General features: G+C 39.2%; 2 protein-coding genes across 2 annotated transcripts in view; both read left to right on the top strand.

Annotated features, from left to right (window-relative positions):
• NOF1 (U3 small nucleolar RNA-associated protein) overlaps positions 1–4,054 on the top strand; it is a 48,992-nt gene extending 44,938 nt beyond the window's left edge. The window contains exons 19-24 of the mRNA XM_077389184.1: positions 1,191–1,220; positions 1,561–1,655; positions 1,815–1,920; positions 2,987–3,049; positions 3,214–3,285; positions 3,508–4,054. Coding sequence (XP_077245299.1) covers positions 1,191–1,220; positions 1,561–1,655; positions 1,815–1,920; positions 2,987–3,049; positions 3,214–3,285; positions 3,508–3,582 — 441 coding nt within the window. The 3' untranslated portion in view covers positions 3,583–4,054. The remainder of the gene's footprint in view (positions 1–1,190; positions 1,221–1,560; positions 1,656–1,814; positions 1,921–2,986; positions 3,050–3,213; positions 3,286–3,507) is intronic.
• Positions 4,055–4,959: 905 nt separating this feature from the next.
• On the top strand, positions 4,960–13,270 carry LOC143885157 (uncharacterized). Its single transcript, XM_077389183.1, has 7 exons — positions 4,960–6,839; positions 6,913–7,033; positions 8,612–8,712; positions 9,354–9,491; positions 9,659–10,000; positions 10,204–10,598; positions 12,442–13,270. Exons 1-7 carry the CDS (start codon positions 5,345–5,347, stop codon positions 12,622–12,624), a joined length of 2,775 nt encoding a protein of 924 aa, XP_077245298.1. The 5' UTR covers positions 4,960–5,344; the 3' UTR covers positions 12,625–13,270.
• The last annotated feature ends 695 nt before the right edge of the window (positions 13,271–13,965 follow it).

The raw sequence follows: 13,965 nt of genomic DNA, 5'->3' as shown, positions 1-13,965 counted from the left end.
GTATTTTAGTAAAAAAAAAGTAGGTGTTGGTAACTGTTGCTTTCTTGTTTTTCTTATACTCATCTTTCTTTCGCGTGTTTTTTAATTCATTCTTCCTTTCATTTTTGTCTCATATGTAAGTTGGGATCAAACACTTGACCTTGAAATTGCTTCACAAAGCCCCCCATCAATTTGATCCACCAGATCAATTCCTTAAGATCCTTCATAACAACATACACCCATGAATGCTTGAAACACAACACTTCTGCTACAGACTCAACTTCTTCCGTGTTTTGTGTAGCCTCGGGGGCTGTGTGGATATGTGGATTGGATTTTAGAATCTTGGATTTCCTCAAAATCTTGGATGAGAGACGAGAGGAGACCGTCCGTCGTTTTCTGATTTCTCGTCCTTCTTTCCGTCGAGCAAGAGAGTAGGAGATCTTCGTGTTTCCAGGTTTTAGAAATCTCAAGATGGGGCGTGGGGGGAGGGGATTTCTAAAACTTGGATTTCTTACTTAAAATCCAGGATTCTAAAGAAAAACGAAACCAAGAGTGCAGAGGACTGCCATGGTTTTCAAACTAAAACCTGGATTCTAAAATCCAGGTATCCAAATGGCCCCTTAGTGTGCCACATAAAAGCCTAATGGTGCAGAGTGAAGCTTACTTATAGAGTAAAGACTTGATGAACAAATTTGGTGACAGATCCTGGAAACATGTGATCTATCCATCCATTAACCTCTCCAGGTTTGAGGCTACTTGCACGGCCAGGAAATAACTCAACTCAACTCAACTAAGCCTTTGTCCCAAACTAGTTGGGGTCGGCTAATGAGTCCTTTAGAAAATTTACTTGAAGTTTTCTATAGGATTCATTTCATAGAAAAGTGGCAGAGTTTACGGCCGGCTGCCAACCTGACGCCAACCCTCATCCTTTATCCTGGCTTGAAACAGGCTGTGGAATACACAGGCGGAGTTATGAGCAGGAAATAACATCATGTAATATTTTTCTTCGGCCTGGATTTTGTCTTTTTGAGAAGATTGGGCTCATCTACCTTAGAACAAGTTTATTTTTATTTGCCAGTGCTGTTCTCGTGTATTTTGTTCCTTTTAGGTGATCTGTGTTCCCTTAAATTGTTTAATATTCACTGGCTTAGACATTTGTCTTGCTTCCCTAAGAGATTAAAATATGATAGAGCTGGTTTTTTTTGTTACAGGTATTTCCTAAGATAAAGGATTCTATTCAGGTATTTCTTTTGTCCCAACCATGCATCCAATGTTGATGTCATCTAGGCTTAAACTTTTGACAATTTTTTCCCATACGACGTTGGAAAAGGACTTATTGCCATTTTCTTGGTTTTTCTTTTGGTTTCCAAGCATGCATCCAATGTTGGTGCCATCTAGTCTCAACTTTTGAGAATTTTTCCCAACTTGTTGCCATTTTCTTGCAGCTTTGCACATTTTTGCAATTTGAAATGATATTTCTTAATTTGTACTTAGTTGTTGAAAGTTTAGTAGCTCGTTTGCGCTTCATATCTTGGTTTGTTTATATCTGATGACAATCAAATGTCTACATAAATCATGCAGGGAGGAACCATGTTATTTGTCAGTTCCTACTTTGAATTTGTTCGGATACGAAATTTCCTGAAGGCTCAAAATGCTTCTTTCTGTTTGCTTGGCGAGTAAGAAGCTCGACTTTGCATGTTTAATCTGTAATTTGGTCTCAAACATTAACTTCCGACTTAGAAAACTTATGTGTAATTAATTTTCATATCACAACTTGGTGCAGAAGATAAAAAGTCCGTGCAGTAGTCATATTTCTTATTCTATTCTCATTGTAGGTACACAAAGCAAACGGATATATCTCGTGCAAGAATTTGGTTTTTTGAAGGAAAGCGGAAGACCATGGTTTACACAGAGAGAGCTCATTTCTATCATAGATACAAGGTGCCTGCGACTACTTTTTATTTATGAAATCTGAAAAAAATGGTAGCTTTGGAAAATGTTTTTTTTACCTGGAAAGAATACTTCTTTTTTATTTATTTTAAAGTTGACATATTTTCATTGATACTATGAAAATTACATTGGGGACCTGGAGTCCCACCTGGCATTACAGTGTCAAATAAAGCTCGCCAGGGCATACCTTGAGCCAGAAAGACTGAACAAAAACAAAAAATCTGGGGCCTTTCTTCTTGCACCACGGGCGGCTCTTACACTACAATCAATCCAAAAAGAAGCCTCCCCAACCGTGCCCAGCCAACTGCCCTGCACTAAGGTCATTCCAACCTCATCCATCATCTTCCTCAAACAGCCTCCAAAAAGAAACCCTATGCTATGATCTTAACCACCCAAAAACTGCCGCTAAACCTCCGCAATTACACTTATGTCACCAAAAAGACCTAAAATTCTAACAATGTCCCGAACGCTATGGGAACCACCCTCCTTTCAGAAAATTCCAGCAGCAACTCACCTTTAAGCGGCTCACTTATGCCGAACACTTCTCCAACTCGATGTGCTGGATTTGGAAATCCGGCATATCAATGAGAAGATCTTCTGGAACCTGATCCAAGAATCCAGGATTTTTCTGCTAGCAATTCTTTCTTCCACCAGCCGGATGCCTACCACCTTGTTAGCTGCCCAGTTCTACCTCATCGCAGCCCTTTCTTCGTTTAAAATTAGTTCGAAGAAAGGATGTTTATACAACGGCGAGTGGGTGTCTTTGACCGTGTCTGGAAAGAATACTTCTTGGATCAAGCAGAGTCAAAATTTTCCTGGAAGCAGAACTAGGAAAATTTTCAACTCTGGAAAACTCTTTACGAGAAAAGTAATATCTTTTGGTAGAGTGTTGTTACTGCCACTGATGTTGTGCTGCAGAATCAGGCCATCCCGATCTGCTCTCCCAATATCAATCATTTAATCAATTTACTTGGTTTGAAATGTTTTTCCTTTATCAGATATCTCTATGTAAGATTATCTGATTATTGGCCTTATTTCTTCTTCTCCTGGCATGCAGATTCGCGGTATACAGAATATAATAATATATTCTCTTCCAGAGAGAAAGGAATTCTACCCTGAGGTTCACCTCTTACCTCTTACCTGGTCTCAATCCCTGCATTTTGGATTTTTATTGTTTTTTGAATGGTTTGCTACCTTTTTCAAGAGGATTACTACATTTAGCTGGGAATAAGCTTACATGACTTTTGGCAGTATCCTCATTCATCTCTTGTTTCCTTCTTCCAGATTGCAAACATGCTTGAAGGCTCCGAAAACATGAACTGCACTGTTCTTTTTTCACGCTTTGATAATTTCCGGGTATAAGATACTTTCTCTTTGCATCAGTGAATATATGATCTTCTTTCCTTTTTCTTTATGGAGTTCCTGAGCAAAATGACATCTCTTTTCATGTTAAAATAGGCTAATATTTTTATTTAGAGGGAAAATTTCCATTCAAACGGGCATTTCTATCAATTTCTGAAATTCATTGATGGTTATGTAATCTGAAGATTCTGAACTGAAAACCATGTAATATTTCAGCTTGAGCGAATTGTTGGAACATCCGCTGTGAAAAGAATGTTGTCTTCCAAGAAGGATATCTTTGTTTTCTGTTGAGACAAAATATTCATTGAGGCCAGGGAAATTTTCAAATCCGCTTCTGCAGGAGATTACAGGACCCATGAATTGAGAGAGATACCGATGGGGCGACCTCTTTGAATACAGGACTAAGATTTTTTTTTTTTTTTTTTTTGGGTTCTTCTTTTCTTGTTTTTAAGCATGGGTTTGAATGGCATCCAGCCTCATGCTGCAGCAATTTTGACACAAGGGTTGCAATGACAATTTCACTAGTTTGATACTAACCCACACCTCCTCACCATTAGAGAAAAGAGAGGAGGTTTGGAAGGAGCCTTGGAATCAAAACATGGTTTGGTTGGAGCAGCAAAAATCATTTTATTTATGTTTAAGTTGTGTAATGATTCCTTTGTAGATATATAATTATGAGATGAATTATTTTAAGTTGTGTTAGAATCAGTTTAGTATGTGTGATAATCATATCTATTAGTCAATTTATTACGTTTGAAAGGGAGTGTCATTATTAAAGTAATATCTTATATGCTGCACGGGGTGCGGAGTGCGGACAGAGGGGCGACATACTAATAAGGGCGTGATAGGGAGCTTGCTCTTGCTAGGGCCCACGTGAATGAATGATCTTAACCTTTCATTTTTAGGGCCCCATTGAATGTAGGCTGTGCCCAAAACTGAGGGCGGTTGGATGATCATATGAACGTGACTGGAATGAAGACTTCTCAAATTGAAGGATTTAGGATCATCCAATGGCCTTTAGTTCTGGAGGACAACATATTGATGACTCTGATTGCCTAAAGTTGACATCAGCCTTTGATCAAAATCTAATCAATGATGGCTCTGATTCTTCTGAAATTTCAAGTCAAGCAGTGAATCTGATTCAATCATCTGCCACCTTAATCACGCACCAAAGAACGATCCAGGATCAACTAGAATTACAGGCAATTGATACACCAAATCCCCATTATTTACAACAAAATAGGATAAAATTTGCCCATTCTGCTAGTTTAGTCACAATGTCAGCATGTTAGGAAAGATTTTGACACCAGAGGGATCAAATCAAGAACACAAGCAAAAGTACTCCATATTAACCTCGAATTCACAAGCAATCTCAGCGCATGGAATTGAATCCCCACTTCTTTCTTTTTTTTCGAACGTATTTCCAAATTTGTCCTTGGCCTTCTTCAAAATACAACACATATCTATTTCAAAAAAAAAATACAACACATATCATGAGGACATTTAGGGTAGTTTCGCTACCATGATTTTTTTTAACGTGGATTCCGGGAGGGAAGGAAAATTGGACGCGCATTCATGTGATATTTAAAGTTACAAAAGACAAGAAGAGGGAGTGGGAATGTCAAAGAACTCGGTGTCTGGTATTAAAGCGATGGACCCATCTTCCCAGCAACTTCCACGCCTCTTCTTCTAGCCTACTTTCCATACCCCAACGTCAGCTCTACTTCTTTAAAGAACCTCCCCCATCCTCAGCTCTGCTTCTTCAAAGACTATGGTGGTGGTCAGAGTTTCACGCTATAGAACACCAGTGTGAACTCATTCAAAATTTTCTTGGAGGATTAACGCCATGGAAAGATTGGCCTATGACTTCGACATAAATCTCTCAAATATGAAATGAAATAGGAGGCCACTCCCATCTTCCCAGCAACTTCCACGCTTCTTCTTCTATCCTACTTTCCAAACCCCAACGTCAGCTCTACTTCTTTAAAGAACCCCATCCTCAGCTCTGCTTCTTCAAAGACTATGGTGGTGGTGGTGGTCAGAGTTTCACACTATGGAAGACCACGTTTGTGATGGGCCAAAAAGAACACCAGTGGAGAATAAGAAGTTGCAGTGGAGACCCATCTTAGATCACCCAAAGCAGTACACCAAGGATTGGGTCATTAGTACTTTCTATTCCAACAATGAAACTGCTTTTCATCCTCAAATCACAAGCACCCTCGAGCCTACTCCTAAAGATTCTACAAAGACTTCATCTGATACTCCAATTCTCAAAACCCAGTTCAGAAATCCAAGTAATAGACACCAGACAACAAGGCAGAATCAGAATAAGTTGCAATGGAGACCCAACGCGGAGAACGGAAAGGCGTCCTCTGCTTCTTATCTTCAAATTACAAGCACCCTCAATCCTAATCGCGCAATTCTCAAAGCCCCAGAGAAGGAGAATCAGAAGAATGGTGAGCCCCATATTCCTAAAGATGGTTCTTCTTCAGCTAAGCGACCCATTCTATCCTATGCAGAAACCCTCAAGAAAAATCAAGGCAGGATGACTGTGGAGGATCAAAGCAACACATCCAATGCTTCTTCCAAGGGTTCTCTTCACAGAGGTGAGCCTGTAATTTACTTTGAGGAATCTACTATCAATGCGAGTGCCGAGAGATTAAAATATTGCCTTGTGGGGAAGTTCCCCCGCTCATGCCCGAGCTTGGCCCGCATCAGAGATTGGGCCCGTCGGGTATGGAAACTCAGAGGTGATTGGGCTGTTACTTTTCTAGATGCTCATCACGTTTTCATTAGGTTAGATAACATCTCGGACATGATCCGAATATGGGTCAGAAGTAGATGGTGGATTGATGGGCATCTGATGAATGTCTTTAAATGGACTTCCAAGTTCCAGCCAACGGAGGCAGAACCGTCTTCTGCCGCTGTTTGGATTTCACTCCCTTCTCTCCCAATTGTTTTTTTCCAAGAAGATCTCCTATTTGCTATAGCGTCTTTGGTCGGAAGAGCACTTTCAATTGATGATCCTACGAGAAATCTGACTCGAACAAATGTTGCAAGAATTTGTGTAGAAGTCAATCTTCTAATGAAGCTTCCTCGTCGAGTATGGATTGGGGTTGGAAAGGGAGGTTTTTGGCAAGATATACGCTATAGGAAGCTACCTTCTTATTGTTCAAACTGCCGCCACCAAGGACATTCAACAAGAATATGCAAGTTCAATACAATTAACGTTGTAACAAGCGATTCCCAAAAGAATACAGCGAACTCTCGTCCTAGCAATTCAAATCACGGTACTAAAAAAGATGAGCATTCTCAAGAGCATTCTAGGATATCCAAGGATTTTTCCCGAAATTCTGTCGGGGTAAAAGGTAGTGAAGGTAGTCCAGAAAAACCAGATCAAACCTGTCCTGCAATTGAAAATAAAGATGCAAATAACCAGCCTATAACGTCAACTTCCTCTCAACTACCATTGAAACGAGTGACTATTGTAGAAGCAGTAAGCAAGAGTATAGCAAAAGCTGAGGCAATCAAATCAAGAAAGAACGAGGGTAAGGAAGCAACTGAGAGCAGGATAGAATGCTCATCTATGTTCCTCTTCTTATTGTTTTTTCTTTTTGCTAGGTGAGAGTGTGTTTGGTGGGACTGTTACCAGCTTATTAATATTGAATGAAACATTTCTTCAAACAATGCCAGACGATGAGAGGGTTAGAAAGACCCTAGGAAAGAAAAATTCTCATAGTAGGTATGTGTCAAAATTACCCTTATTATTTGAAATTTTGGAGCATTATTGCAAAACGTTATGACCCCTCTAGAAGGTATAGAACAAAATCTTAAAATCTTAAAATACTTATTGTAGTAGAACCAAAGCTATCCCCTTTTGTTGCTCAGTTGAACATAGTTAAAGAGTTTGGCTCATGTTCATTGGGTTACAAAGTTAGAATAATTAAGCAATTTTGTATTACATATATGTAACTTTTATTTTTCTTTATTTTTCTGAATGGCAATGGATTTATTAAAGAGCAAAGGGCAAGCTCGGCGACCAAGCAGCTCGAAGTAGACCTTTAATATAGAGGTAAGTTGGTGAGCACAGACTTAACAAGAGTAATCCTTTCTCCAAGGGAAAGAGGATTTCTTTTCGAATTCTATCAGAGGATCCCAAAGCTTCTTGTTGGCTGCCCACCACAATGGAAGACCCACGTATTTTGAATCAAACTCTCCCTATATCATAGCATTCTAGGAAAAACAAGACCTTTTCTCCTCGCCCAGTGAATGCTCATCATCTTAGACTTAAAGAAATTAGGTCTCTGACCCGAAACCGTCTCATAACAACAAAGCATAAGCTTCGGATTCTTGATTTTTTTCATCTTCTGCTATACTAAATACCTAATAGTTGTCAGCATACTGCAAATGAGTTATCTCCACCCTAAGAATCCTAGCCTAGATCTTTCAATCAGTCCACCCAACTTAGCTTTGTCCATCATTTTGCTCAGAGACACCACCATAATCGTAAAAAGGAAAGGGGGCAATAGATCTCACAGGCAAAAACTACGAGATGATTTAAATAACCCGCGAGGGTATCCGTTAACCATGACCTTTTAAATTTCCACCGAAACTGACACGAAATGACCGAAATGTTTCCATTTCCATCCCGATCAAAACGATATCAAAACTGAAACTGTTGTGACTTGTCCCATGAAGATTTTATTCAAGACTATTTTGGGAGTTGACATCCTTGCATTTAGAAGACAATTTGAGTTCACAAATACTCCTTAAATATAATATTTACCTTTTCTTTCTTTTGGCAAAACTTTCAGTTCATTACACACCAATACAAATTTCACTAAATTTTCTCCTTTTGGTCTTTATAAAGGTGAGTCCGATGATTTTGCTTAGTCACAACTATTTCCCTTGAGTCTAAAATTTCGTTCAACACAGTGCAATACAGATTTCACTAAGTTTTCTCCTTTTGATCTTTGTAAAGGCGAGTCAAATGATTTTGCTTAGTCACAACTATTCTCCTTGAGCTAGAATTTATTTCTAATTCTCATTCTTTCAATTTAATAAAAAAAGTATGAAAAGAAAAGAATTCTATCTATATAGAAAAAACCATGAACTGAAAATTATCTAAATGGTATGTGAAAAATTGATGAAGAGAAGCTAAATCAAGAGTTTATCCTAATAAGAATGTCTACATAATTTTCTTTTTCTTATTAGCAACTCTTGATAATAACACTTGTTGAATAGCTCTATGAACTGTAGGGACTATGTTTAACTCATGTTTGTGCATTATTGCTGCTGACTGGTTTTTTTCATTCTACAGTACTTCTAATAACAATGGACTCTGCCGTCCCGTTAGAACACAAGCTTGCCCAGGATCTCCACATCCTCCATCTGCTCCACCACCAAATATATCTTCTCGAGGTGCCATATTCTTTTAGTAATCTCTCTTGATTGAAGTTTATTATGGAAGTCTTGCAATTGCTCGTCTTTTGGCTTGGTGCTGCTTAGATTGGTGAGATTTGGCTTATCTGATTCCAGTATCAGATTTAGTCATTTGTTTTTATTTTTTTCAGAGTCACTTGGTTCTTGCCCTCTGAGGAGATCCTTCACAGCCATCATTTTTTTTGGACATTGACGAAAAATGGGCTCTATGTGGATTTTTACTCTATCCGACATAATATTGGGGCTTTTACATTTATTTCTTTTCTCCAATAAAACCATTGCAATTGCATTTAATTTACCTTTGATGAGATGCAAACATTGAGCTTTTATTTGCTTCCACTCTTGTACACATGCATGTACATTTATATAGTTATCATAATGGAAACAGATTGAATCATCCAATACCAAATTCGAGGGGTGGTAAATGATGTGCTTCTCCTAGATGCTTACTGGTCGGAGAGCCTCTTGATTCATCATGTTTGACATGGTCAACATCTGACAAGGCGGTTTCCTGTTGCAATTGTCTGTTTGTTGGTGCTTGTTATGTTTTATTGCTACATGATTGCATAAAAAAAAACTATAATTGTATCTCATCCAGTGTCTCTGAGGTGTTATTTCAGGAGGAAATAGTGCAAAGAATAATGGAGCGATTGCTGGTAAAGTGATTTCAGGTGGAACTAGGTTTGTGTGGTGGCGTCGTCGTAAGCCACAAGGACATTTATTTGATAAGCCACAAGGACATTTATTTGATGTACCTGGTAAGTAGTTGTAAAATGAATATATTGGATATCTAGGGATCTTGGAAAATGCTAGCATCCTTCATGTGTTCATTCCACAGTAGGGCCACCCATGAAGTGTCTTCCTGTGTGTGAAGGATTCTATACTCATGCATGTGTTCATACTTGTTCAAATTTTCTCTCTACAGCTGATGTGGATGCAGAAGTTCATCGGGGCCATCTCAAACGATTTTCTCTGCGAGAACTGAAAGTTGCAACTGATAAATTTAGCAGAGAGAATATTCTTGGTCGAGGTGGGTTTGGGAAGGTGTACAAGGGACGCTTAGCAGATGGTTCATTCGTGGCAGTAAAGAGACTTAAAGAAGAGCGTACACCAGGAGGACGGCATCAATTTCAATCAGAGCTAGAAATGGTCAGGATCGGTGTGCATCAAAACCTCCTCCGGCTGCTAGGTTTCTGCACGACACCCACTGAGCGAATGCTTGTTTATCCCTATATGGTTAATGGAAGTGTTGCGTCATGTTTGAGAGGTACTTTTCACCTCTTCCACATTGCATTCTTTTCCACTTGCTTTTTGCATATTCTCCTATATTTGGGTTTGGCATTGTCTATCCTTGCTCGAAATTCAAATAGTTCTGGTGAAAATTGAATAAGAACTTATGCCAGAACTGTCTATTTTGCTCCTATCTGCAAAATACTCTAAATGGATGTTTATTTTGGTTGTTTTTTGTAGAGCGCCCACCATCAGAACCACCACTTGATTGGACAACACGGAGGAAGATCGCACTTGGATCCGCAAGGGGGCTTTCTTACTTGCATGATCATTGTGATCCAAAGATTATTCACCGTGACGTGAAAGCTGCAAATATTTTATTGGATGAGCAATTTGAGCCATTTGTTGGTGACTTTGGCATGGCTAAACTTATTGACTATGGAGATACTGAGGTGGCCACTGCTGTATGTGGCACAATTGGGCATATAGCACCAGAGTACCTCTCCACCGCAAAGTGTTCAGAGAAGACTGATGTTTTTGGTTATGGGATCTTTCTTCTTGAACTAATCACTGGACAAAGTGCTTTTGATCTTGCTCAGTTTGCAAACGATGTTGAAATCATGTTGCTGGACTGGGTATGCACTGAGTCATTATTCTCTCTACCTTATTTTCATATAATAGCTTACACATGATTTCCTTTCAATGCTGCCATTTAGGCTGATATACCTATACTTGAGCTATTTTTGTATTCTTTCTCATTTTTTGCGGGTTTGATAGACATGATTTAAGAATATGACTTTGGCTTCGGCAACTAAAAGAAATATGACTTTGGGATCCTCCATTTCTTGAAACGAACAAACGGAGGTAGAATCAGAGTGATTCCCATATTGCCGTTATGGAAATTCCTCAATATCCCTGGCTATTCACGAAACATGAGAAAGCCGTTGTTACATGCACACATGCACCAGTTCTAGGTTTAACTTCGGGTATTTTAGGTTCAGGGCATATGCTCTTGTCTGTTTCCTTTTCAGCTTTAACATCAGAATTAAGGAGAGACTTGAAGGTTAAGGTTGATGGAAGAGTCGGGGAGTGTAGTCTAGTAATATGGTCTAGGTCTCACTTCTAGGTTTTGAATAAGCATTGGCGGCAGACCCGGCCCAAAAACAAAAAATGAAGTGGTTATTGGATACAAATATATGGTGATTCGAGGTTTGAACTTCAAGAAAAAAGATTGGTTTTACCAGGTTTTGGTCTCCTAGATATGGATTATTTGTGTTTCCTTAGAAGTGGTAAATAATCCATGGATTTTTAGGTGAAAAGTTTAAGGTTCAAATTCGTGGTCATAATTTGAATTGGACTTCCATGCACTCTTCCATGTTTATTTTATGGATCTTGTGATAGCGCCCCACACTTTCATTAGTGAAATATTAGGGGCATTTTGGAGGATGAAAACAACCCTAACTTTGGCCATTAGGGCCCATTTGGATACCTCCCATTTTGTATTTGGATTTGGAATTGAGTTTTGAATACAAATTGAATAGATCCGGCAGCTCATGTAGAGGGAGACAGAGAGTGAAGGGGGTACTTCCTAGTGGAGGGGAGAGGTTGAGGAGCAAAGAGGGTGAAGGAAACTGTCAGATCTGTGGATTTCTAATTTCTTATTTCCACAGCATATTTAGAAATCTGATTTTTTTCACGGTCAGCTGCGTAATTATAAATCCAAGAATTTGATCCGATCCAAATTACAATGCAAAAAGGGCCGCAAATGTGAGAAATCCAAATCAAAATATTCTCGGCATCCAAACGGGCCCTTATTGATCTTTTTGAAGAAAAAGAATGGAAACTTACTTCTTGTAAACTCTGATAAGCATCAAGTTGTTTCCTTGTTGGTAGACCAGATATCTCCCCTTTTTTAGTTTATTATATGAGTACGTTTGGATGATTCCTTTAAGAACATTTTTATGATTACCTTTTTTCACAAATGTTCTTATTTGACTAAACCTCAAAATGTCCAGTTCCGAGAGAATGTTATTCAGAAAACAATGCTGCAAAAAGAATTCCTCTATTATTTCATTAAAAAAAAAGGATGAATACGAATACCATCTTAGTTTTTGAATGGTCTAAAACAACCTTTTCATGACTTTCACGACCATTACCTTACTATGTTTGTGAAGACTAGGTGAAAATCTGCAAGCAATGTGTTCAGATAACAAAATATCCATTGGACACACACTACAATATGTTGTAACATAGGGAGGCTTTGGAAGACACTTTTGTTGAACACCATGTTAGCTAATTTTTTTTAAGTTCTCGCTACCCATGATAATCAAAGTTTCTAATCTCAGCTACCCCTTTCTACATCACTATACGACAGTGCCGCTGCCTAGCACTTATGCCATTTCATTTGATTTGAAATTGTATTATTCGGTGGGTGATCTTGGTTCTAGATAAATTCATTGAACTTGGTTCCGATGGCAGGTGAAAGGACTTTGTAAACTGAGGAAGCTGCACATGTTGGTTGATCCTGACCTGCAGCGCAACTATTTGGAAATAAAAGCTGAGGTGGAGCAGCTGATCCAGATCGCACTGCTCTGCTCTCAGTCCTCCCCAATGGACCGTCCGAGAATGTTCGAGGTAGTGAAGTTTCTTGAAGATGGATGATGGTTTGGCGATGGTTGAAGCTTGGTGGTCAGCTTTTAATCCATATCTAACTACTCTGCGCTCAGGCTGCCTCAATGATGATAAATCTATGCCCACAGAGGTTGAGCTTTCTGAAGGTGTTAATATTTCCTCGAAGGATATTTTTTTCTAGAGCTGAGGAAAATGGGGGTTCTAAGGTTTAAGTGGGGATGTGGTTTGGAAAGGAGTTACAATATAAGGGGTTCTAGACTTCTAGGGGCAACTGCTCCTTGATCAGGAGTTGTTCATTCAAGCCACTTGCAACAAGGGAGTCATGACTTCTAACACTGGGACTATTGCCGGGACATGTGAGAAGGTGAAGGTTGCATCTTATCATGGTATTGACAAGAGCTTGAAAAATGAAAACTTAGAAAGACTGATAATGCTATTTTTCAGGGCTTAGTATGGAACAAATCAAAATTTTGCTGGAGGATTTACCTTTCATGGTTTATGCTCAACCTTGATTTGAGCATTTTAGGCTTTTCCTTATGGAAAGAACAAGGAAATTCTACCTTTTCATTTTCAGTTTACCCGGTTGTGATGTCCGTACTTTAATAAACTCTATTGACAGAAGATAAACACAGTGTAAAACCCCTTTCCATTACATTTTAATTTTGTCTGGATTGTATCTCGGGTTTCGATAAAGCAGACAAAAAAAAGGGCGGCCCAATGGCGGGGTCTGGGAAGGGCTAGATGTACGCAGTAACCCTGCTTTGCAGAGAGTCTGTTTTCATGACTCGAACCCCTGACCACCAGGTCATATTGGAGCAACCTTACCGTTGCACCAAAGCTCGCCCTCTTCGATTAAGCAGACAATGACCTTAATTTCCTTTCGAATTTTCAACCTAGTTGGTTCAAACCTCCCTGCCATTTTATTTTCTTCCTTTTTCTGTAAGGCTAATTTCTTTTTTCCAGTATTTTTTCAAAAAGTATTGTACGTCTTACCCCATAGGATGATCCAAACCATCCATTTGATAGGCTGTGCGTAAAATATCATTTCTATAGGATGACTCTAGCCCTACAATCCACAGAGGAACTGCATAATGTTGAAACCTCTACAGATCGGAGGGTTGTGAACATCTTATGGAAATGATTTTTGGGACAAAATTGTATTTGCGTTGTGGCTCATCAAATGGACGGTTTGGATCATCCTATGATGTAAACTGTGCAAAACTTCTTTTTTTAAAAAAATACTAAACTTTGTGTCACTCTCCGACCCCACTGTGTAAATATTGTCCGGTCCATGGCTTCCTACCCGCTCCGGTTTTGTTCTCCAGTAGCACTACCGTGCCCGACCCATCCCCCAGGAATCTCCCTTCGAGA

Source organism: Tasmannia lanceolata, unplaced genomic scaffold (assembly GCF_043159265.1).
Source record: "Tasmannia lanceolata isolate RefF3 unplaced genomic scaffold, GAP_Taslan_0.1 ptg000008l, whole genome shotgun sequence".
In the NCBI taxonomy this organism is placed as follows: Eukaryota; Viridiplantae; Streptophyta; class Magnoliopsida; order Canellales; family Winteraceae; genus Tasmannia; species Tasmannia lanceolata.
The sequence above is the reverse complement of the archived record's forward strand: the minus strand, read 5'-3'. Positions and strand labels throughout refer to the sequence as shown.